This window comes from Miniopterus schreibersii, assembly GCF_964146895.1.
Source record: "Miniopterus schreibersii genome assembly, chromosome: 13".
NCBI lineage: Eukaryota > Metazoa > Chordata > Mammalia > Chiroptera > Miniopteridae > Miniopterus > Miniopterus schreibersii.
Window position 1 is genome coordinate 21,485,223 of NC_138113.1, and position 24,426 is coordinate 21,509,648.

Sequence of the window (24,426 nt, forward strand, 5' to 3'; positions counted from 1 at the left end):
CTGAAGCCTCAGTGGCCAGGCCAATATTTACAGTAAGGGTCGTGGAGGAAATCAAGTTGAAGGTCACCTTTGGAAACAGACTTCGCTAAGCAGGATAGAACTCAGCAACTGGGGGATATCAGTTCTCAAGTCTTCCCCTCCTTAAGCTGTTCATTTCCTGCTATTCTCCTACAGGACAGCTGAGATTGTGCTGGCCCTTCTCCCTGCTGGCTAAAAAGAGTAACTCTATATAGCGTGATGTTGGGATTGAGGTTAACCCAGCCCCTGTGGGGCTTCCTGAAGATACTGGAAGATTCTGGAGGTTCGGAGGTAGAAAGGGAGCTTGAAGAACACAAAGGAACAAGTGAAGCCCAAACAAAACACAGTCCACGAATTGTAGGGTGCTGAAAAACATCCTAAACTCAGTTGTAGTCACTTTAACTTTGAGTTACATGACCAAGCCTATGCACCATGCTCAGGGGAGAGGAGCAATGAAGGTGCCCTCAACCAGAAGCTCCAGGTCCACCCGGTCCTTGTCGAAGAGGACCTAAAGTGACGTTGCCAGGGCCACCGCTACTGACCCTGCCAAGGGCCCAGAAGCCATCTTGGGGCTGAAACAGAAAGAGCTGCTGCTCCTGAGTCCTGAGCCAGGGACCCTGGGGTGGGGATGGACAGGCAAAGTCACAAACCGCAACAACTGGCTACAACTGAGACAGCATGTGCTCTCCCATCCCTCTCGCCCGCTATTTACTCCCATTGCACACCCGGCCAGTTCATGCATTTATGCTCCTTGCCAGGTCCCAGGAGACACCAGAGACTGTAATTCATAATATATGGCCTTCTAGACTTTAAAAAATTATGTATTTATGTATAATAATAACTACCACTATTATAGCTTAAAATGGGACCATTCAGTCCACTCTGTTCCACTACCTGCGTTTTTCAGGTAAGGACACATCATGGATACCTTTGCTGTCAGTTCACACAGGTTTACTCCATTACTTTTAACTGCCATGTGGTATGTGATGTATCCAAGTTTAACTAAGCCTTTGAGGACATTTAGACTGCTCCTTTTCCTGCTATAAACAGTTGAAAGGAATAACCTCGTACCTGTATCTTTACACATGCACATACATTTCTACAGGAGAAGTTCCTAGAAGTGGAATTACTGGATCAACTGGAATATACATTTAAAATTTCTATAGATCCCATTAAACTCCCTCTAAAAACATACCAATTTACAGTCCCACCAGCTATGGCCATGCCTGTTCCTTCACAGCCTTAGCAATTCTGGGTAAGGGCAATCTTCTTATGCTTTACCAGAAGGACAGGGGGAAACGACAGTGGCTGTTGTTCTGGTTGGCATTTCTTTACTAGTCAAGATGGGCTTTTTTTCTTTTTTATAATATATGTCTACTGTTCATGGCTTTTTTCCTTCTACAACGTGCTTGGTTTTCATCTTTTGCCTCTTTTTCTATTACCTTCATTTACTGATTTTTTTAAAAGTCTGTATATTATGAATAAAAACTTAATTGTCTAATATGCTTCAAGTATTTTCTCTGAGGGGAGGTTCATCTACAGTGTCTTCATCCATTTGAGCCTCAAAGGAGTCTTTAATTTTTGCTTTGTCATTGGCTAACTTACTTAGAAGACATCTATAAATATCCAGGTGGTGTTTTGTTGTTACATTTTGATTTTAAATTTCAAGTTTGCTTGCGATCTGGTCAGAATGTGGCCTAGACGGGTCCTACTTTATGGAATTGAAATCTTCTTGGTGACCCAAAATATAATCAAGCTTTGTAAACGTTATGTAGCTATCTGAAACGGATGTTTATTTTCTGTCTAGAGTGCAGGGTTTACACATATCCAAGCTACTGACTATGGCACTCAGATCCTTTCAAACCTTATTCTTTGGTCTGCTCGACCTTATAGATTTGACAAAGTAGGTTAAAGTATCCTACTATGGTTGACATTTAAACAAATTTCTTCTAATATCTTAACATTTCCTGGGGGAGGGGTCTATTTTGATGCCATTTGGCCTGATGTTTAAAGGTCCGTGCCTGTTACATCTTCTGTGTGGCTCACGCCTTGTAATCATTACCCAATGCTCCCTTACCTTCATCCTCTATGTCTGAAACTTCAGTTTGCCTAATTATTATTACTACTGCCACCCGTTTTCCTTCTGTTGCCATTTGCCCGGAATAGTTTTGTTCATCTCTTTATTTCCAGCCATTCTGCGTTATTTTAGGTATAGCTCCTGTGTCAAAGCGACACAGAGCGAGATGCGCTCCCTTCTTCCACAGTCAGAGAACTTGTGCCCAGGCCAAAAGAACACATTTCTTTGCATGTCTTGCGTCTGAATGTGGCCATGTTATTAGTTATAACCACTGAGAGGTACCCAGAAGTATGTTATGGGACTTTGGGAGGGTTCCCCATAAAGGAGAGGGCTCCAGCTCTTTATTGTCTCCTGTCTTCCCTTTCTTTCCATCGGCAATGAGGATGGGATGGTGAATGCTTTTAGCAGTCATCTGGGACCAAGAGGTGACCTTGAGGATGGAAGCCATACGTCAGGACAGTGAAGCAGAAAGACAGAAGGGGCCTGGGGCTTGGGTCCCTCGTGACTGAGCGCTTGACCTCTTTATGGACTGCTTTAACTTGGGGGTGGGGAGAGGAACGTCTACTGTGTTTAAACCACTGTCTGGCTTTTCTGTTATATGTAGACATGAGGATTCCTAAAAGATACAACAGATTTAGCCTTTTTTGGGGGGGTGAGGGGGACTCAACTTAAGGGTTATCTTTATGTTCAAAAACTTTTTAAAATTATAGTTGACATACAATGTTATATTAGTTCCGGGTGTACAACACAGTGATCCAACGTGTATAGACCTTGTGAAGCGATGGCCACAATACGGAGTTACTGTCTTTTTTTCCCTTTAATGATTTGAGTCTTAATTCCTATTTCAGTTATATTAGTAGTTATGTTAAAATGCTTAAAAAACACATTTGGACACTTATTTCCCACCAGATATCCTTCAGTGTCCGGTGGCTCTGAGTATGGTCTCTTGACCAGCTGCACCGACATAACCTGGGGGTTTGTAAGAAATGTGGAACCTCAGGCCCTCCCTAGACCTAGTGAATCAGAAGCTCCTTTTCACAAGAGCCTCAGGTGACCTGTGTACACACTAAAGTGTAAAAATCTCTGCTTTAGAGGCACTGACGTCCACTCCCCTAATGTGTAATGATCTCCTCGACTTTCTACTTAGACCTTGGAAAGGTTTCCAGAGGGCCATGTGATCAGCAGGGCATTCCTGGCCTTTGAAGAACTGGCCCTCACCTCTAGTTAGTTGTCACCCTTGCCCCCTCCCACTCCCATTCCCACTCCTCATGATGGACTTACAGTTCCCCACACGTGTCATGGCACTCCCTGGGTACCCACTAAGTCCTCACCTAGGAGCCACCCAATAGCCATCCTCCTTCCTGCTAAAAGATGTCTGCTTTTGTTCTGGAAGGTGAGGCATCTGGCCGCAGGTGATGCGTCTGGGCCACCTCACTCTCTGTTGCATGGTTCTTCCTCTCTCAGCCTACCTTTGTAGCTACGGTGGCCATGTACCCAGGCTTGGCCAGAAAGACACAGAAAAATACCTGGGGGCTTTGGGGGACGTTTCTTCTTCCTGGATAAAAATAATCTTGTGATAAGAAAATTGTATGTTCTTGCTCTTTCCTTCCTACCTAGAACATTGGGGTGATATCTGAAGGTGCCACAGCCATCTTGGTTGTTTTTTTGTATGTCTGTCTGTCTAACCCTCACCTGAGGACATTTTCATTGACTATTAGAGAGAGGGGGAGGGGGAGAGAGGAACCGCGATCGGGTGTTTCCCGCACAGGCCCCGACCAGGGCCGAAGATCTAACCCACAGCCTGGGCATGTGCCTGACCTGGAACTGAGCCCAAGCCTTTTGTGGGGGACGACGCTCCTGCCAGCTGAGCCACACCAGCCGGGCCAGCCATCGTGTGACCTGAGAATGAGCAGGAGGCCAAAGCCAAAGTGCTGAGGGTGACAAAGCGAAGGAGAAAGGGCCTGGCAGGTCCTTGACTAAAACCCCACCCCTTTCCTCCTTTCTCTTCCCGTCTGCTCAAAATTCACTCTCCATCCTTCCTCTAGCTGGTGTAATATGGAATGGAAGTACTCTAGGCGTTCGCTATATTATACTATATTCCTTATTTCTAATTTATAGTAACAGCTAAGTTAAGCCTTTCATTATAAATATCATCCGTCTCCCCAAATCTCCCCACCCACCAAATCCACCACTCTAAAATGAGAACAGTGGGTGCTCAGTTCCCTGAGGCTCTGAAATTATTTTCACCCATGGATCAGAGCCAGCCAGCTCTAATCTAGGCAAACACGCCCTCCCCTCCCTGGTCCCCCAGCCCCAGGTGGCCGGCCCTGGTTCCAGCAGGCTATGTCACAGGGCACTCTGCCTATTGGGACTGATTTTTAAAAACTTCTGTGGTTTCTGGGGAGTGGATGTTGTAAAATAGAGTGAAAAGAAATTGAAGTTTGAAATTCGGTGAACTTTTCCCTGCCCCTTCCATGTGAATAATGACTTGCTGATAGAAGCGGCTTTTTCAAAGATGGAAAACAATCTAAGATTTATGGACAAGTCTGTTCAAAAGACCCAGCGCTGATTGTAACCAAGGGGGAAACAACATCAGGAGATTCCCAGATCTATTCTGGTTGGAGGAAGAGAAAGGCAGGGAGGAGTCCGGGGGGAAAAAGAAGGCAAGAGGAGAGTCAGAGGGGCTGGGGCTGGCTGGAGAACACGGGAAGGTCAACGCCTGGGGAGGTTTCTCATGTCCATTTTCTGATTTCTACAGTGACATGAATGTGACAACCATTTCCAGCAAACGGTGGTGAATGAAAGAAACTTCATTATTTTTATCTAAATGCCCTGCTGCACACACCTTCTGCTAGATGGTGGGGGGCTGGGGGGCAGGAGAACTGTACGTGTGGAGATGAATGAACCTTTTAGCTGAACCTGGGAATTCTGCTTCCAAGGGTTCCGACTCCTCACTGTGTGCTTGGGAAACCACCAGAAAGATATTCCTGCCAATTTCTCAGAGTCCAATCTAAAATACTTGGCCGAGATTCTGCTCATGGTTTGACCTGTCTCTTACCAGCAACTGCCGTCTCTCCCGTCCCTCCCACCCCTCCTGGAAAGGCCAGGGGTGGGGACAGGAGCACAGCTGGGAGCAGCCCTGACACTGCATCTGGACAGGCTCCTGGGTCTCGTGGGTGCACAGCCAACATTTTTGAGTGTATATTTTATAACCACAGCCTCAAGTATAAAAATAGAATGTGAAAAATAAAAACAGCACTCACAATCAGAGCCTCAATCATCCTGCTGGTTAGAGAGGTCAGAGGAATAATAAAATTAGAGTAACCAAACCGAAAACTTGAAGAGTGCTCACTGGCCTTGGCGAGGCGCATTCCAGAGCCAGACCTGTGCACAGCCTTTCCTAAGTGATTAAGGCAGCTCGGCTCCCACTTAAAATGTCTGTTATCACCCCCGTCTCCCCCAGAGAGTTATTTATGAAGGAAAGTTTCTCGGTGAGCCTGCCAAGCAAGGCATCTTTAACGGGGACCGGCCCAGGCAGGAGGCCGAATGAAAGACCCACAAGGCTGTGGGTCAGGGTGCTGCTCGCTTCTGCTTCTTCAAACACGCCCAAGCGGTAACTCAAAACCTGCAAACAACCTGAATCCTTTTCCAAACACAAACCGAATCCTTTATGTCAGGTTCCATATATTTTCCTAATTCCATTGCCCCACCCCAGCTCCACTCCACAGCAGAAACCAATTTGCTTAACAGAGTAGGTTCTGGGGCGTTTTCCTCCTCAAAGCTCTCATTTGGAACAGATTAAGGAGGAGGAGAGGGCAAGAATAGGATTTTTTTCTTTTACTTTTGGAAAAAAAAAAGCATGCAACTCTGAAGCAGAAACACTATGTTCTATGACTGACTGAAAAGAAGAGAATGTCATTTTCTGGTATAATGGGATTGGACTGCTTGAGGAGCCCCTGCCGACTCATCTCAGTCTAATCTGACTCTGAAGGCTTGGCATGGGCTCATGGGGGCCCTTGGGCTCATTGTGAGGCTGGGCAGGGGACCCTGACCCAAGCAGAGCTGCCCACCGCAAACCCCATGTCCACATTCACCACCCAAAGAAGCCCCACCATGCTTCAGGAGCAATACGTCGGCTTGACGTGAGCTACTCAAGAATCTGCCATGCCCAGTTTTGCTGCGATGGAGGCTCCTGCCCTTGAAACGCCTAAATGTGGGTGGGATCGTAACCAAGAAACAATGTAAGAGCTAAACAATGTGTTTATAAGAGCTAAAGAGGGTCTTACAAAAAAAGAAAATACGAAGGCCTGGAAGGCTGTGTGGAAAAGGGGGTCTGGGCGGGGCCTGTAGAACCAGCACCATGCACTGCTCGCTGGCAGATGAGAGCACAGCACGCAGAAGGCCAGTGGGGGCAAGAGCGTAGAGGAGGAAAGGGCAGGTGTATGTAAAGAGACGACCTGTGGACTCTCCTCCATGTCCCCATTCTTGGGTCTCTCCGAAGGGTGGTCTCCCCACCTCTTCATTAAAGAGATAACTTTCTAGTAACTTCTAGCTCTGGATAATGCAATTGCAAGCTTTGCACTCTCATTTCCTGATAAAGTTGTCTTGGTTCTTTTTTGCATTTTGGATGATGTGTGTGGTCCTAAGAAATGCAATGGAGATAAAAAACTGAACTTGTTAGTGAAAAAGGTTAGATAAAAATTCTTATTGTTGATTATTGATGACTTTTTCTTATAAAATTAGCCTTTCTTATCACTCCTTTCTTATAAAATGTGAGCTTCTAAACAAAAAAATTTGGATGCGAAAAAGGGAAACCTGTTGATGTTAGCTGGAATAACACCTGAGGGGCAGACCCCCAACAGGTTAAGGCCAGAGGCTCTATCTTATTTATCTCTGTGTCCCCAGCTCTTAGCAAGCAGCCAGAACTTTCCAGAAACTCAGTAGTTAGCACCTGTGTGAAAACAAGATGGGAGACAGCAGGAAGTGAAGGTCTATCTCCCCAGATCTATCCTTCCCTCCTTACAGTGGAGACTTCTTAGGTGCGTGCAGGAGCCTCCTTGCTGAGCCACGTGGCACGTGACTAAGTCCCAGCTGACGAGACACCACTGCAAGTGATGTGTGTGGCTTCCAGGCGGGCCCTTCCCTTCCCTCTTTCCTGCTCACTGGACTGTGGATGTGGCAGTGGGAGCTGGAACTGCCACCTTGGACCATGAGGGACAGTGCCTACTGAAAATGGCAGAGCACCGAGGAAGGTGAGGGTCCCTGGTGACTGTGAGCCATCTCAGCAGGCCACCAAGCCTTTTAGGTGAGGAGGGAGAGATAAGCTGCTACACCTTACTTAAGCCCCTTTTAACTTGAGTCTCTGTTACAGGTGCCAAATCTATACCCCGACTAAATACCAGCTCTTTTGTGCTTGAGACCCTAAGAAAATATTTTGAGAGTCCATTTCAAGATCCACCCCAAACCAAGATCCTTGGTTGTACTCCAGTAACTTGAGTACTTCAACTGGAGGGGGGGCGGGAAGAGAGAGAGAAACTGCGGTCAAGGCCAGTCTTTCTCGGTCTCTGATTCTCACTTGGCTCTGCCTGCCTTTCCTCCTGTGGACCAGCCTCACAAGAAATCACATTTGAAAAGCTGAATTACTGAACTACAGTGAGGATTTCCTGCCCATTTAGATGGGGGAGGGGGGATTTCTCATTTTTGCTAATCACGATGCATCGGTGAACTGGCCAGAACACAACTCCTACAATTCCACTCTCCTCATCCCCACACGCACGCTCACATCCAAACTGCTCCTGTGTGGTCTTTACAAAGAGCCACCCGAGAGCCACACAGATTTACAACACACTGACCTACACATTTATCTGAACGCGCACGTGTGAGCACACGCACACACACACACACCATCCACACAGATAAAAACGCCCTGTGACGCCCTGGCACCACCAGAGCCGCCGTCCCCTCTGTCCTCCTGCCTGTAAGGGCTCCTGCAATGTGGAGTCTTGTAGTCAAAAAGGAGCAGAGGGAACAGCAGCCCAGGCTACCCCTGCGAGAGACGTGAGCGCTTGGAGGGCTCTGTGGGCAGGATGAGGGCTTTACATGTTTCTGATGTCAGCCTTCACGCCTCCCGGGTAACAGCAGGATGCTGAAGAATGGGGGGCTGGGAGTGGTCAGGAGGATGTTCTCGGGCAGTTGCTATGTTGTGACAGTCTGGACTTGATTGTTGGGGCCAGAGGAGGAAGGAAGACCAGTCCTCTGGCAACTGTGTAGGTGAATGGACTCGGACGGGGAAAGGGCAGGAGCTGGTGGTTCTGAAAGGTGGGGGTCCTCAGGAAGGGCCAGCAGGACTCCTCAGTCCTTCTACCCAGCCCAGGGCCCACCTGGCCGTCCCTGACAGCACGGTGACCCTAACTCTTGAAACTGGCTTAGGCACAAAGAGGAAGACGGCCTGTAGCAGTGAAAAGAGGAATCCTGCACCCTGATGCCGCCTAGCTGAGGAGGGTGGGCGAGGCTCCAGAGGTCAGAAAGGAAAGCACGGGGGGAGTGTTAAGGCCACGAGCAGGAGCCTGAACCGCCAGCCATGTCCGCGCCAGACGGCCTGAGCCCGACTGCAGGCTTATCGTCCTCCGCAGGGGTCAGTCACCTTGGGCCCCGGGGCTTGGCTTTCAGGAACAGCAACAGTGGAGGCGAAATGATACAAAAATGACCCTCCTTTCCTTGAGAGGAGCCTGTTGTTGTCTCTCTGGGGCTTAGTCACTGGGAGGCCATGGAAACAACCCCATCACCCAGCAACCAGGCCCAGCCAGGTACTCAGTGGCAGTGGCAACCTGCTCCTGGATTTAAGACGGGAGCATTAGTCTGCATCTGCTTTTGCACATCAGGGAGTCAGCTGCCAGTGACGCACCGGCTGAGACACGGGTGAACGTCAGGGGCCTGGCTTCCTGGGGCAGCGACTGATAGGAAAGGCAATTTGGTACATGGTCACAGGCTCTACTGAGACAGCCACCACTGAGATGGCTAGGGGCACTGGCGGGGGCGAACAAGGGCTCCTGCCTTGATTAAGCATCTTCATTTTGAAGGCATACATGAGAAAAGAGAGAACCAGTTCCTGTGTAGCTACCTTCCTTCAACAGCCCTCTCCCCTTACTCTCTGAATTCCTAACCTCTTATGTTTCCTCCCCTGGAACCCTACTGACAATCTCAGTGAGCACCCAGGAGCCGTGGGAGGAGGCCCGCCTGGGAGGAGGCAAGAGTGGACGGCAGGGTGTGGTTTTATTGCTGGGAGATGCCTTGCTTCCTAGAACACTAGTTCTTCCCACCCGTGTGATGCTGGAGTGCCACAAGCCCTCTCTTCAAAGCAGCCTTCCTTTCCTCTGCCCTTACCCACAGCACCCATCTCACCCCGATGGGTTCTCTCCAACCTAGGAGCTGGGTTGATCTCAGTGGGTACCCCTACATTTCTGTCACATCCTTTCTGTAAAGCAAGGCTTGGGGAGCAGCAGAGAGAAGTGCTGCTCTGTGTCTCGGTGTGCCTGGGTCTTAGACTTCATTTTCCACCAATTATGTGGCACTAGAGAAATCATTTACCTTTCCAGAGCTTCAGTTTCCACATCTGTAAATTACAGGCTCTAAAACCCTTGAGTCGTGTGAGTCCCTTCCTCTAGGAAGGGGACTGGAAAATAGGGACACAATCATCTTGATGTAGGACCTTTTGCCATCCCTGGCTGCACCTGCCGTGGCAACCACAACTTCTACTCCCTTTCCAAGGAAAAGCTCTGATTAACTGAACTCTTGGGTTCCCAGTCCATTTTCTTGGGTTATGATCCGAGTGTCTTCCTTTCAAACACAACAGTGAATTTAGAAGATCTTCAACATCTCCTTTCTATGAACCCCTAGGTTCCAAACCTAGAGGCTGGGTTTGGACTCCTGTTCCTGTCTCATAAGAGGCTGTTGAAAATGCAAGGCCTTTGTCACCACAGGAACCTGAGCTCCAATTCTGGCTCAACACATCTGCCACAGGACCTTGGGTCCATTATTTCAACTCTCTGAATTCCAGGCTCTTCGCATTTAAAAGAGAGAAAATAGTAAAATATTTATTTCATAGAGTGGCTGTGAGGATTCAAAGAGAAAAATGAAGCAGGAGCATCCAGAGGGTAGTATTCTTCCCCCCCCACCAGCCTACTCAGAAAGGGAAGACTGCCAGACGGGCCCCAGGAGAAAGGGGCCCAGACTCAGAGCCACTGTCACCAGCCTTTGCCTCCCAGATGGATTCATTCAGCACTGGCCCCAGTCCCCTGACTACCACCTGATGATCCACTCAAAGGTCTTCCCTGTGTTAGGGCCCTGGGCCCCTGGGGAGGAAACTCTTGCCCAAGAAATCCTGCCCAGCGCGGGCAGGGTGGAATGGTGAGGGAAAGGCGGAGCTGGTGCGGGTCTGTCAGTGGCCTAGCCCTACTAGATGCTCCATCAGCTCCTTGAATTAAGGTTTCTCCGGGAAGAGGTGGGGCCTAAGGTGGCCCATTTAATCTCCAGAACAAGGATCCACCACCTCAGGGCAATCTCACAGCTGAATCCAAACAGCTCCAACTCAAGCCCCAGTTTGATCTAAAAACACTAATCTCTTTATTATGTTTTCTGTGATAGGCACATTCCTCCATTCCGTTAATTATCTGACTGATTTTTGTTGTGGGTCATCTATTAATACAGAACACAGCAGCAAGCTAAATAACAATCCTTTTGTTCTGGTGGAGGGAGACAAAGAGGTAAATACACAGTAAAATAGTAAGATAGCGAAAGGATTATGTGGAGAATTAAACCAGGGAGTAAAGTAACAGCAAATGATTGAGTGGCTACTATAAACGGGGTGGTCAAGGCAGGCTCTCTGTGAAGTGAGCTGAGGCTGAGACGGAAATGACAAGGAGTCAGCCGTGTGGAACGGAGGAAGTTTAATCCAAGTTGACAGAGCAGCTGGTGCAAAGGCCCTGAGGCTTGAATGAGCTTGGCAACCTGCAGAACCTCAAAGAAGGCTGGAGTGGCTGGAGCAGAGAAAGAGAAGGAGAGGGCATGGCAGGCGATGAGGCTGGAGAGAGGGGCCAGGCAGGGCTTTGAATGTTACTTTAGGAGTTGGGTTTTATTCTGAGAAAGAAGGGAAGAGTTCTGAGCAGGAGGCAATGTCATCTGGCCTGCCCCCTAAGAGCCCTTTCAGAGCCACGTGGACAATGGGCTGCAGGCAGAGAAAGGCAGAGGCAGGAAGACCAGGCTGGAGGTTTTTGCAGAAGTCTAGGTAAGAGATGATGGTGGCTTGGACTAGCACATGAAGCAGGCCTGGTGGACAGGCAATTTGTAAGTATTTTTTGAATGAATGAATGAATAAAAACAGTAAGAGAAAAAGCTGTGGACCATCCAGGGAGATGTGAGAAGAGCAGTGAGAAAACAACAGAATTTTAAAATAGGCACAAAGAAATGACAGAGGCAAATAAGTTTAACTGTCTCAAGAGGACTTTAGGTCAGGCTTGCAGACAGCTTTGAGGGTACAGTCTAGTGCAGTGGTTATTACCTTTTTTGGTTCTCTCTTCTCCCAAAAAACATAGTTGGCCCATACATCTAGGATTATACTCACTGAGCTTAAAGGCCTTCTGAAAGCGAGCCTGGGCCCAGGCTCCGGTACCATAGAACAGAAAAGACACTTTGGAGACAGTGTATCTGAGTGCGTTAGAGAAAAACCTACTGGAAGGCAGAGGAAGGAGGAGGCCACCTTTTTTTCTAGGACCTGAACCCCTGAACTTGCAGGAATTGAAAAAGCCCAGGGCCTCCCACGGGGCAGGTGGCTGGGTGGGCAGCTCTAGAGGCTCCAGGGGTGGAACCATCTGTGACTCAGCACAAAGCCCCACAGGCCGGGGCTTTGCTGACGAGGTCACCGTGGGGCCACAGTGTAATGTCACAGTGACCCGGCCTCCCTGGCTGCCTTCTCAAGGGTCGGAGCATGTGAGATGTGTCCATCCCTCACGCTGGCTCTCTAGCTCTGTGTGGGTGACGGCGGTGCCTGTGTGTATGTGTGTGGGGGGGGGGTGGAGGAGGAACACAGTTTTGGGGAAATTGAGCGGGGGCTGGGTCCTCTTCACCTGGCCTGGGCTATGTGACTGTTTCAACTCGGCCCCACAATGCCACATGCCTCCTTCCCCACTCTCTAACCTCAGAGTCTCCATTTTTCTGCGTTCTGCGCGTTTCCACCCTCCCACCTCCGGCTGAGCTCCATCATTATTCCAGTCTCTTCGGGTCTCCAGGGCAAGCACAGAGGCTGCTGTGGTGTCTCCCAGTAAACCCAGGGCCAGGTCTGCTGTAGCCCCTGGCTGGCTCCCTGAGACTCGGACCTGAGAGGCAAGAGGAAGGAAGGGACAAGTACCACAGGGCTGCCAACTCTTAGCCTACGCGACCCAGGGACTGAGCCACTCGGAGTTTGCAGGAAGCAATGAAAACCACTGCCCCTGGAGCTGGTTCTAGCAGGAAGGGTCAGTGTGCCTGTTTTGGAGCTCTTGTCTGTTTCAAAGGGCACCCTAAGCTCCTTGGAGCTCGGGAATGACCAAGACAATTACTGTTAGGTGGCCTACTCTGGAGAAAGGTCAGTCCGTCAACACAAGCTGACCACCCACTGTGTACCGAACAGAAGGCAGTCTCTAAGCCCATGCACTAGTTGGGAGGATAAAATGAAATAAAGCACATGGAAAATAATAAAAGAGCAGAAAACTGAGGGCCGCTTGGGGTGGTACAACAACTGAATGCCGCAGGGATTCAGAGGAAAGCGAGATGCCGGAGGGCTGGGTGTTGCAGAGAAGGTGGGATTTAATGCTTCACCACTAAACGTTTCTATTTGGCAGAATCAGCAGAAGTTTTAGATGATCCTTTGTGGGTAAGGGGCCTGGTGGGAGGGAGGGATCAGAACCACTTGGAGCCAGTGCTCCAAGGAGAAGGGCCTCAGCTGTGCACATGCGGGCGGGTGAGCTCCTGCTTCCCCTCCCCCCGTGTGTCTCTTTCTTGAAAGTCCTTTACATTTTGTATAAGAAAGTTTCTATCTCATATGCCAATTACATATCAATTTTTTAAAAAGTTTCTACCAAGAAGTCCTCTTTCTGGAACCCAAACTGACAACAGGTTTGAGGTTGGAGCCCCTTAAAATCCTTGTTAACAGGCTTCTCATTCTTACCCTGAATCGGCTAAAGCCCACCGCTGGTTATCAGAAACTTTCCCCCGCAGCTCACAAACGGAACTGGGGGAAGGGAGGGGGCCCCCGAATCAGGCCCTCCTGGCGGGAGGAGGCGCCACGCTGGGGAGGGCAGGGGTCCCGGGAGGCGCTTCGGGAAGCCGCACCCTGCCGGCCGGCCCAGGCTCCCCATCCCTGCTAGGGGAGCATGTGGGGCTCCACCTGGGGGCCTCTGGGTCTGGCCATCCCCGGGCGACACCTCAGGTCTGTGCCATCTGTGCCCTGGTCCCAGAGCCCTCAAGTCTACTCTGCAGCCCAGTACGTTAGACCCGCCGAAAACCTGCACTGGAGACAAAGGGCTCTACAAAAATAAAGGCTCAGACGCCCCTGCTGGTAGGAAAGGCCGCGGAATAAACCCACAGTTGTTGGATGTGGCCGTCCTCTAGCTCTCTGGAGATTTTCTGAGGTTTTTCCATCCTCTCCTCCTCCAAAAGCAGCCTGCTCAGGGTCTCACCTTCAAGAGCTCCTCCTGCTGCTAACCCCCCCCCCCCCCCCAAACTCTGTCTGCCTAACTTGAGAACCACTCAAAGTTAGTGACTTAAATGTAAATATCCAGGTTTTTTCCTCGGATGGCAGTCCCTGTTCAAGTGCAACTGGATGTGAAATCCCGCTATAGGGCCTAAGACAGACACGAGTGAGCTTCCTGAGTGGACGGCGGGGAAGCCCAGGGACGTGGGAGCCGCAGAGCCGATGGCCTTGAACGTCTCCTGTTCTTGAAACTAGAGCTTTTTCCAGAGCGTATCAAGGCTTGAAGTCAAGTCAGAGCAGGGAAAGGAGGAAGATGGGCCTCTCCTGGAGTCCTGCCCAAACACTTCTTACCCTGCTGCAAATTTCAATCCCCGACTCGTGAGTCCCAGCAGTGCCACTTCTTCCTTCCTCTCAGTGCGCTGGCAGAGGAGTGGAGGGACCCCGTTGCTGGAGCTTCCTGAAGCCCTCCTTCCAAAGGGAAGGGAGCCTCAGGTGGTGCTCAGGATGTTGCTAACAGGCTGTGAGTTTCACCTCCCAGGTGACCATGAGGACAGCAGGAGCAATCAGGAAGCAAAAAAAGTGAACAACAAATCTACCCTCATAGGGCTACGTGAACAGTCATTTTCTCTGGGCCTTCCAGAATCATTGACCAATTCACTCCACCTGAAGCCAACTGCGTTCAAGGTGACACTAGGGTGATGAATGACTGGTGAATGTTTGCGTCTTCTTCGACAGCCTCTGGCCAGTGGCCCCTGGGACTAATAACTGGGCCCATTAAGGAGTGCTAGGCTCCCAGGCCACCTGTGCAGTGTCCTGGGGAGGGCAGGACAGAGCCAGACAGTTCACTCTGTTCCTACAACAGATAAAGGTCCTCCTTTGCTGTCTCAATTTCCATTGCCGATCTCTCCAAGGCCTAAGGAATACTCTGTCCCCGATCACAGTGACTTGTGGCCTCTAAGTGCCTTTCCCGATTCCGGGTAGTTTCACTTCCTGCAACACCACAGCCCAACCGCTACACTGGTGCCAGGGGCACAGCTTGGTATTTCCTGGGGATATCTTACAGGTTTTCAACCTTGAAGTCATCTTTGCTTCTCCTTGTCTCCCACTTCCCACAAGGACCAGCCCCCAAATCCTGTTGACTCTACCCCTGATCACGCTGATGACAGCTCGTGTGGACTTTTGCTACCAGCCCCAGTTCTCTCTGCCTCAAAATTTCCCTCACTCACCCCCAGCCCTGATCCATCTCAAATACATGTTTCTGTCAACATTACTCCCATTTAAAACCCTCTCCAGCCTCGCTCCACCTACAAGAGGTTCGGCTCAGCATTCAAAATCATTCCCAGCCTGGGTGCCCTTGCCTTCTGGCTTTATCGCCTTCTCTACTTCCCTGGCCTCCGTCTGAGCATGGCCACACAAGTTCACACACTCCCCCATCAGCTCCCAAGGCCCCCCCAACTCCAGGTTTTGGCTCCGCTTTTCCTTCTGTGTTGAATGCTCTCATCTGTGTCGCATTTATCTCTTCCTCCGGGCCAGCTCCACTCTCAGGAACCTCCCTAGACCCCACCGTCAAAATGCACCTCCCCCTTCCCTGTGTCCCCAGCAGGCCGGTGGACAGCATGAGCGCAAAGCTCCCCTGCCCTCATCCAGCCTCAATCATAGGATGAAATCTTACAGGCAGGGCGTCCTCGTGGTTTATATTTTTCTTAGCAGGAAAAGTAAGAATTAATTTAACTTAATTTTTTCCAAACAATAGCACTTGTACGTCACCTGCAGAGGCAAAGGCGATGCTGGCTACCCCTGCTGCAGAGCGGTATGTATCACTGAGAGGTTGTTTACAAACTAGTTTCTCCCACACATGCAGAGGGAAGTGCCCAGACCAATTACAACAGTGGACTGAGGCGCCAGGAAGTTCACACACTCCCAGGGCCGCAATCCCAACCTGGGGGATGAGGGGTCCCGAACCTGTTACAAACACCGTCTGTTTTCCCTCCCATTCTGCTGTCCACAAGGCAAATTTCTGTGCTCAGCCTGTAACCCCCTTGCCTCAAAATGGTGTTCTTGCTTTTCTTTGAGATGGCTGACCCAGAGATCTTTCCTGACACCCAGTCCCAAGTGCAGAGAATCCAAGTCCACCAGAAACGTCACCATCCCAGACGGCCATTTGTCCAGAGGTGTGACCTTGCTTCCACTCCACCTGCCTCCTGGCCCTTCCAACCAGAAGCCCATTTTCCACTCACAGCCAACAGTTCCCCTTTGCTTCCATAGCATTTGCCATCACCTACAGATAATCAGGGCCCAGGCTTTCACCCCTCATATCATGAGCTGAGTGGCAACGAACGCAGAACTGTCCACCTGGGCTGCTCCCGCCATACATCCCAGGTTAACATCACAACAAATGAGGAGCCAAGGGCCCCAGCAGGATAGCTCAGTTGGTTAGAGCACTGTCCTGACATGCTACGGTTGTGGGTTTAATCCCCAGTCAGGGCACATATAGGAATCAACCAATGAATGCATGAATAGGTTGGAACGATAAATCAGTGTTTCTCTCTCTCTCCCCCCTTCCTCTCTCTAAAATCAATATATATAAAAAACTAATCATAAAATAAAGAGAGGCTAAGGCACAAAATGGAGACTCTAGACTTACACTCATCTGTTTCTGTCGTGTGTAAAAACTCACAGAGGAACACAATGATGGATCTATGATTTCTGGTTACGTAACCACACAGATAATCAAAACTTGGCCTTATTTATAAAGAATGACAATGTAACTGACAGAAGGCACTGTTTATTAGATTTCTATCTTTGAAAACAATTTTTCTCTATGATATCCTAGAGCAGGGGTCAGCAAGCTATGGCTAGCAGATCGAATCTTGGCAGCTGCCTGGTTTTGTAAATGAAGTTTTATTGGAACAGTCATGCCCATTTGTTTACCTGTTGTTTATGGCTGCTTTCCCACTAAACTGGCAGTTGAGACAGAGACTGAACGGCCAACAAAGCCTAAAATATTCTCTCTGGCCCTTTACTGAAAAGTGTGCCCAGTGGTGTCTAAGAGCAGCAAGGCACAGCAGAGGCGGGAGAGGAGGTACCTGTGGACTGGCAGGTGTTCCCCTGCGACACGGCGGCCGTCACCGTCTCCGTGGCGGCATCTCGGACGGCTTGCTCCTCACTCTGCAGGAGGGTGAGGACACACCTCCAGAGGGCAAGCGTGTCCCGCAGCCCTAGGAGACAGACAGAATTCTAATCACCCCGATGCAGTTCACAGAGGCACAGACGCCACTTCAGGTCCACGGTGTTTAATGAGCAGCAGCTTTCCTTTTTTCTGGATACTCCAAGAAAGGAAGACTGGAGTCAGATAAACACCAGGAGAGAGGGCCTAAGGGGGAAGGGTTGAAGTGTCTTGTCTTTTCTCCTTCCTTCCTTCCTTCCTTCCTTCCTTCCTTCCTTCCTTCCTTCCTTCCTTCCTTCCTTCCTTCCTTCCTCCCTCCCTCCCTCCCTCCCTCCCTCCCCCCCCTTTCTTTCTTTTTGAGGAGTAAAGGTTTCTGGAGGCAACCAGCCCCAGGAGAGGCCCCCAGAAGGTGTGCCCTGGCTGACTAAGGCCTGGGCCTAGCTGTCCGTGATGACTCACAATTCTCAGGAATGAAACATTATGCATCAAGAGTGCTTTGGGGGAAACTAGCCCAGTGTTGATATGAGTGACTGTTTGAGCTTATATATTCTGAAAGCAAAATTTCAATCAAGATGATGCTTTGGGGGCAAGAATTGAAAAGGGCAAGGAACCTGTCTATACCATAAAGGCACTAGCCCATACCACGTCTACGTGGGGCTCACTACCTGACTGCCATTACTCCTGGGCAGGGACTCTGTCTATCCCCGTGCTAGGTGCTGCTGTGGACGACGGAACAGGAAAAGACGGTGTCTACCCCTGAGCACCTAAGAGGAACATCAAGTCAAGAGCACAAGGCAACGAGAAGTCAGGGGGGTTAGAAACGTGTGGCTGTGACTCAGCACAGGGCAAGATCACAGTGGACTGGTGCAACCAAGGCAGACTTCACGAGGGAGGTGAGGTGGGCAGGGCCTCACAGAAAGGATACATGCTGCACAGGTGGGTGGGCCCAGGCTTGTGGAGGATCACAACGGAGGGCGCCAGGGCTGCCACTCATGGTCCCCGGCCTTTAATGGAGAACCGGCCCTGTCCTGAGCTCTGCTTAGTCCACCCTCTCATCTGTCCGTGGGGAACCAGGTACCAGCCACTGCCGCTTCAGTCATACCAAGAAGAGCAGTGGCTTTCTCTGTGGCTCTGGTCTCTCTTTTCTGTTATAAATCTGGCTTTAAATTTTACTCAGTCTTTCAGAATCTATCCATTTTAATATTCTCTAGGGTTTAATATTTTCCCTTTAACATGGTCATTTATGCCCTCAAGAACCGCAACCTTCCCTCCAGCCCATTTCAATTTATCTTTTTCCTTAAATGACTTTGTTCTGTCCTTGACTTGTCCCCACGCACTTTTATGTCCTTTGTCTCTCAGTTCCATACCCATCTTTCATGTTCTTATAGGCTGTCAGCCACCTCTGACCTTCCTTACTGCCTACAATGCTATAACCAGCTCCAGTAATTATGAACCAATGGCTTTTGCCAGGACTCAGTTTTACTCAGGAATCCCCTGTTATTCCACACACATTTTGTCTGATAGGAGCTAGGGTTAGAGTAGCCAAAGTCACCCCAAAAATGTGCTGCAAAATATTACTCTCACTGGAGAAACTTCACCAAAGTTTATAAACCTTTGTTCTTATTCCTCTGGGTCCAATGATTAAATCACAATCACAGAAGGTCCCCTTTCAGTCCCCGTTTGGGTGTAAGAAAAATGCCTGGAAGGCACTTAGAAGAAAGAATTAAAAGGACGTCACAGACAATTTTGTTTCCCAGTGAGTTCCAGGGACATGGGGATGCTTCGTTGGTCTGAACTCCAACACCACTTCAAATCTGAATCTCACCATCTAAAAAAGCAATTCTCTCCTTTATTCTGTAAATCCTTTCTCTGCAACTACCCCAAAAGCTCCTTGGACACAGGGACCATGGTTTACTCTGCGGGGCTGGGCACGGAAGAGGTGAACAAAAGCAGAATATCAGGAGTGGATGGGAGACAATCACTCCACAATAATACCGGCATAAGACAGCAGGAGAGGGCAGGGCGGGACTGAGGCATGGCTTTAGGTTCTGGGTTTTTCCTTTTATTAAACCCCATGCTTAAAAACAAATAAAATTACAAAATTTACAAAAATGTTTAAACAAAAACCCCTGTGCTTTGAATTCCTTAGGATTTCCTAAAGCTTGGTTTTGTCAAACACCATTGACATGATGTTCTTTCCTAATTACTATGTTTGAAGGACAGGGCGTGGCTGTGAGGAAAGAGACCTGCGGGTGGAGAGCATGGCTGGAAACTAGCTAAGCTCTGTACATGTGACTCCAAAATTTCTCTACCTTTATGTCCCAGAGATTTTTTAAACTTAAAACTAAGGTCAGCCCTGCCGGGTGGCTCAGTTGCTTTTAGCAATGTCCCAGGTACCAAAGGGTAGGGTTCGATGGCCAGTCAATCCTCATCCAGGGTGCACACGGGAGGCAAATGACCGATGTTTCACTCTCACATCAATGTTTCTCTTTCTCCCCCTCTTCCCTCTCTCTCTAAAAATCAATAAAAAAATGTTTTAAAAAAATCAGTGAAAACATATCCTCAGTGAGGATTAAAAAAACAAACTAAAACACAAAAAACAAAACAATAAAAAACTAAGTTCAGTTAAAGACACCAGCAGTTCTTCCAGTCACTTAAGTCAGAAACTTAATCCTTGAATCTCCCTTTTACATGAACCTCAATACCAAGTCATGTTGACTCAGCTTCCTACATCCTTTCCAGCTTGTCCTTTCTTTTTCCTCAATGCCACAGCTTCACACTGACCCATTCATTTCTCACCAAGATCATTGCAACAGGCTTCCCGGAAGAGGTGACGGTTAGGCCTAGTCTTGAAAGGCAAATAGAAGTCAGTCAAGCAGCAGCTTGTTTCTAGAACTGTTCCCTACCGATGACTCATGGGGCCCACGCTGGCCGACGAGGAGGGAGACGTGGGCAGGGCACAGAACAGGAAGAGCCTTGTGAGCCACGTTAAAAGGCATTTAGATTTGATCCTGAAGGCAATGGAAACCCACCCAAAGGTTTTAAGCGTGGAGTAAAATGATCAGATCTGTACTTTAGAAAGACCACAAAAGCTTTTGGGAGCATAAAGAGAATGGCTTCGGGGACAAGACAGAAAGAAAAGAGGCAGCCTGGCCGGAGTGGCTCAGTGGTTGGAGCCTCGTCCTGGACACCACAAGGCTGGAAGTTTGATACCCCATCGGGCACGTGCAGGAGGCAACCGATTGACGTTTCTCTCTCACACTGATCTCTCTCTCTGTCTCTAAAAATCAATAAAAAACATATCCTCAGGTGAGAATTTAAAAAAAAAAGAGGCCACTTACGAGGCTACTGATGGGAAATGCTCAGAGTAGGGCCTAAGAGGGTGGACACACGCCTGAAAGATGTGAAGATGTCACGCACATGGTTATTTCTCACCCTCCCTCCTTTCTGACCGGGAGCACCTAGTGGTACTCTGAGCACCTTTAGTGCAGTGGACATCTCCCCGCTCGCTGCGCTTACCGAGAACGGGCTGGGGGTTGGTGAGGACAAACGGGGTGGTGCTGGTGAGGACCTCAGCAGCGGCCAGCCTGGACTCCGTGGGAAGGTGATCTCCACAAGACGAGATGACCAACTGTACCCACTGCTTCAGTTCGGGGGCCACGGAGTCCCTGGTCTGAAAGCACAACATTTAGAGCAGTTCAGAAGATACAATCATGAAATTAGGGATGAGCTACACACACCAAACTGGACCTGCAAATTAGCTCTTGCACACGGGAAGGAGAGTTTTTCAGTCGTTTTCATCCCAACTAGGAAGGAATGGACACGCTCAGGGAAGAAAATCTGACCTGTCTCTCAGTAATATAGGGTCACCTTAGCTGGGAAGCACGTTCCTTGAGTCTTCTCTGAAGCAAATCGGGTTATCAGAAAACTGGTGCATTTGACAGCTTCCGTCAAGACAAAACTTCTGGGGGAAAGACTGTGGCAACAATACTCACTGTCCCCAATAACCAGATACTTCTGTCTTTAACAAAACCACCTCAGGTTCTGGCTGGGCACCCAGGCACCCAGCTAAAGACTCCATTCCCCAGACGCCCTTGACTCTGGGCGTGACACGTGGTTAAATTCTGAAGAATATGCTGTCGCGGGAAGTGGTATCTGCGCTTTCAGCACCAGGCGTGGCCTTCACTTCCTGAGTCTCTCCTGCCTGCCAGCTGAAGGGGGACATGAGGACGGGGCTGGTGCAAGCACCTGGGGCCCTGCTGAGGACGCTGACCATCACGGCCAAGGGCCGGGGACCCAACACTCGCGAGCCACCCTGTCTGCTCTGGACTGCTTCCACTGGGTTAAGCCACTGCGTCGATGGGTTTCAGTTACAACAGTTAAAGCAGCATCCTAACTAACATTATTATTTAAACAAAGCACTGTTTTTTTATAGTAACAATTTTATTGAAATATAATCCATCCACTTAAAGTACATGTACAATTCATATATTTACGCTTGTGCAACAATCACAAAAAGAGAAATCTTTACACTCTTCAGTTGTCATTCCTCATCCTGCCATCTGCCCCCTCCCCTACCCCTAAACCAGTAACGTGCTGTCTCTATGGACGAGCCATTTCCGGACAGCTCATATAAACTGAGTCAGACAGTGTGTGGTCTTTTGTGACTGGCTTCTTTTGCTTAGCATATATATTTTTTAAGGTTTATCCATGCACTAGGATGTATCTAGACTTCATTACTTTCTATGGCTGAGTAGTATTCCATTGTATAGATATATCATATTTTGTTTACCCATTCAGCAGTTGATGGACATTTGGATTGTTTCTATCTTTTAAACCCTGTTGTTTTTTTAATTTTTTACTTTTTTCTAGAAACAGGGTTATTGTTGAAAATGTACTTTACTTTCCCTATCAACTAAGCCTCTTTAAATGTTCAGAATGAGACTCTGATTATCATGGAACTAGACTGATGAGCATCTTAGACCTCAAGGAAGATTCTGACTCTCAGTGCACAAAGAAACCCAGGTTTTCCCAGGAACTTTTTTTTTTTTTTTTTTTTTTTAAGTACATCTTCATTGACTTCAGAGAGAGGAAAAGAGAGGGAGAGAGAGAGAGAGAAACATTAATGATGAGAGAATTGTCATTAATCAGCTGCCTCCTGCACGCCCCCGACTGGGGACTGAGCCCGCAACCCGGGCGTGTGCCCTGACCGGGAATCCAACCTTGATCTCCTGGATTCTAGGTCGATGCTCAACTGCTGAGCCATGCCCAGCCGGACCCAGTAACTTTTTTTTATGTGTTTCTCTGTATTTCTGTTAATTTTTCTTCCCCTGGAAAACTCCCAATTTTCATCAAATATCAGTTCATTCAAGTACCAACCAGCATCGTTAAGATGCATGTGACTAACGGTGACAAATGGCTTTAGATGAGAAAGATTTCTCTTGGCTGCCCCATGACTACTTTCTTAGAATTTGTTTTTTTCCCCTCTGGGCTGTAGTTTTTTTTAGCAAACCCTCTCTCTTCCTACAAACATTCCCCTCCCTGCAACACACACAACTGACTTTTTTTTGCTTTTTGTATCTCCTAGTGATCACCTGGCTTTGGTCCCCTGGCCTGCCTTTGAATAAAAGACAGAAGGAAACTGTGTATCTATGTAATTCTCACCCTCTGGTTTTCTCTCTCAGGCCCAGTTTCTCGGAATTTAACAATCTCCTCTGTGAAGTCTTCCTCAGCTCCCCAAACACTCCCTCCCTCCTCTGGATTCCCACAGCCTCCTTCCAGCTAGAGCACTTAATGTCATGATGAGACACTCTCTTCTCTCAGTAGATTGTCCCTCCTGCTCTATTCATCTCTGTGTCTCCAGGACATCTCTCAGCGGGGCTTTATTGTAAGGAACCAGGATCCGCAATGTCATGCTGACACTAGCACAGTGTGGTGATACATAACCAAGATCCTCAGGTGGTTTCACTGTAGCACTAAGTGCCTTCTACTTATAATAATTCTGTGACGGTTGCATCTTTCTCATATACCCCTAAGCGTGCATGTATTTGTCTTAAGGCTTCTTCCCAGGAAAGTCTTTTGATTACTCTAGTTCTACCACACTCCCAAAGGGCATGTGAGACAAGTGGGACACCTCTAGGCTCCATGCAAGGCCAGCTGGGTTGTGTTCTGGGGTCAGAGTCAAGCCATAGTGATATATTTTCATACTTAGCAACTAGAGTGTAATCCTAGTGACTTGCAGTCCTTGGAACTGACTTATTCATTCCCTCTTTAAATAAAGAGTCTAGCTAGAAAAATAAGAAAAAACAAGGGGTCTGGGCGCGCGCGCGCGTGTGTGTGTGTTGGTGGGGAGGAGGCTCTGTTATTCTCATGGCTTCCAATCAAATGTGCCCAGAGCCAGAGGAAAGAAATGTCAAAGGCGATGCTCAAAAAATTCTTTACAAGTTAGACCCAAAGTGAAAAATCAACAGAGCAGTATTTCTGTAGAGGACACACATACACGCCACAGTGACTCTGCCTGCTGACATCTTCCTGGTGAAAAAGCACAACAACCTGGACCCCAGGTGAGGGCGGGCGGCCTTACCTCATCACTCGTCTGCATGTGATGGACAATCACACTGGAGGCAAGTCTCAGAGCTGCACTTTGAATTTCAGACCTAGAGAAAGTAAGCCAAAAACAACCCCCAAGTAAAATCAAACATACTTTATATACAGATGGTTTTTGCACAGTCTGTAACCCATGTGGATGTGAAGGCTGGACATTTCCACCTCGTGCTAAACAAACACTTCCAGAAGTATTACCTCTGGTTACTAATGTGATATGCTGATATCATTCTATTGCCTGAGCTTAGAAAACGCTTCCAAGCTGAGACTGAGAAAGAAATACAGAGACGGAGTCCTTAGGCCAGAACTGTGCTCAAGTTCATTACCTAACTGACTGATGGGACCACACAAGGAACCGAGTTTGCACAGCAAGCGTTGGGGACAAACCTTTCATTGGAAGCAATATCCATGGTCCAGTTCAAAAACTCCTTTGGGGTTAGATGGATACAGCATTCTGTCTGGGGAAGCCACTCCCTGGGGTCCATGCAATGCAGGATTTTCAGTATCTGTGTGAGCCAGATCCATGAAAACAAAACAAAACAAAACCTCAGGAAAAAGTCTGCGGAAGCTAAATGATAATCACTTGTAACGACTGGGGGGGGGGGGGGGGGGGGGGGAGTCTATCTTTCAAAAAGCTCCCACTGGCTTATTTCCCTCCTAATACCTTTGGAGACAGGACGGAGCAGCGCCACACGCAAGGGGTCCTAGGGATCTGGGATCCCAGATTCCTAAGTCAGTGTCCCTTCCTTTTGATTATGCTTTCTAGGTGGCTATCCGCCCCCAAATGGCCACATCAGCAATGATTATCCTCTGATATGCTCTATAGCTAATTGTCAG

General features: G+C 48.7%; 1 protein-coding gene across 3 annotated transcripts in view; it reads right to left on the minus strand.

The window, feature by feature from the left end:
• THADA (THADA armadillo repeat containing) overlaps positions 1–24,426 on the minus strand; it is a 267,741-nt gene that overhangs the window by 18,454 nt on the left and 224,861 nt on the right. For all 3 annotated transcript variants that reach the window (XM_081155905.1, XM_081155906.1, XM_081155904.1), the window contains exons 33-36: positions 23,977–24,095; positions 23,570–23,642; positions 20,506–20,659; positions 16,907–17,038 (exon numbers count right to left, since the gene is read on the minus strand). In XM_081155905.1, the coding sequence (XP_081012031.1) occupies positions 16,907–17,038; positions 20,506–20,659; positions 23,570–23,642; positions 23,977–24,095 (478 nt within the window). The remainder of the gene's footprint in view (positions 1–16,906; positions 17,039–20,505; positions 20,660–23,569; positions 23,643–23,976; positions 24,096–24,426) is intronic.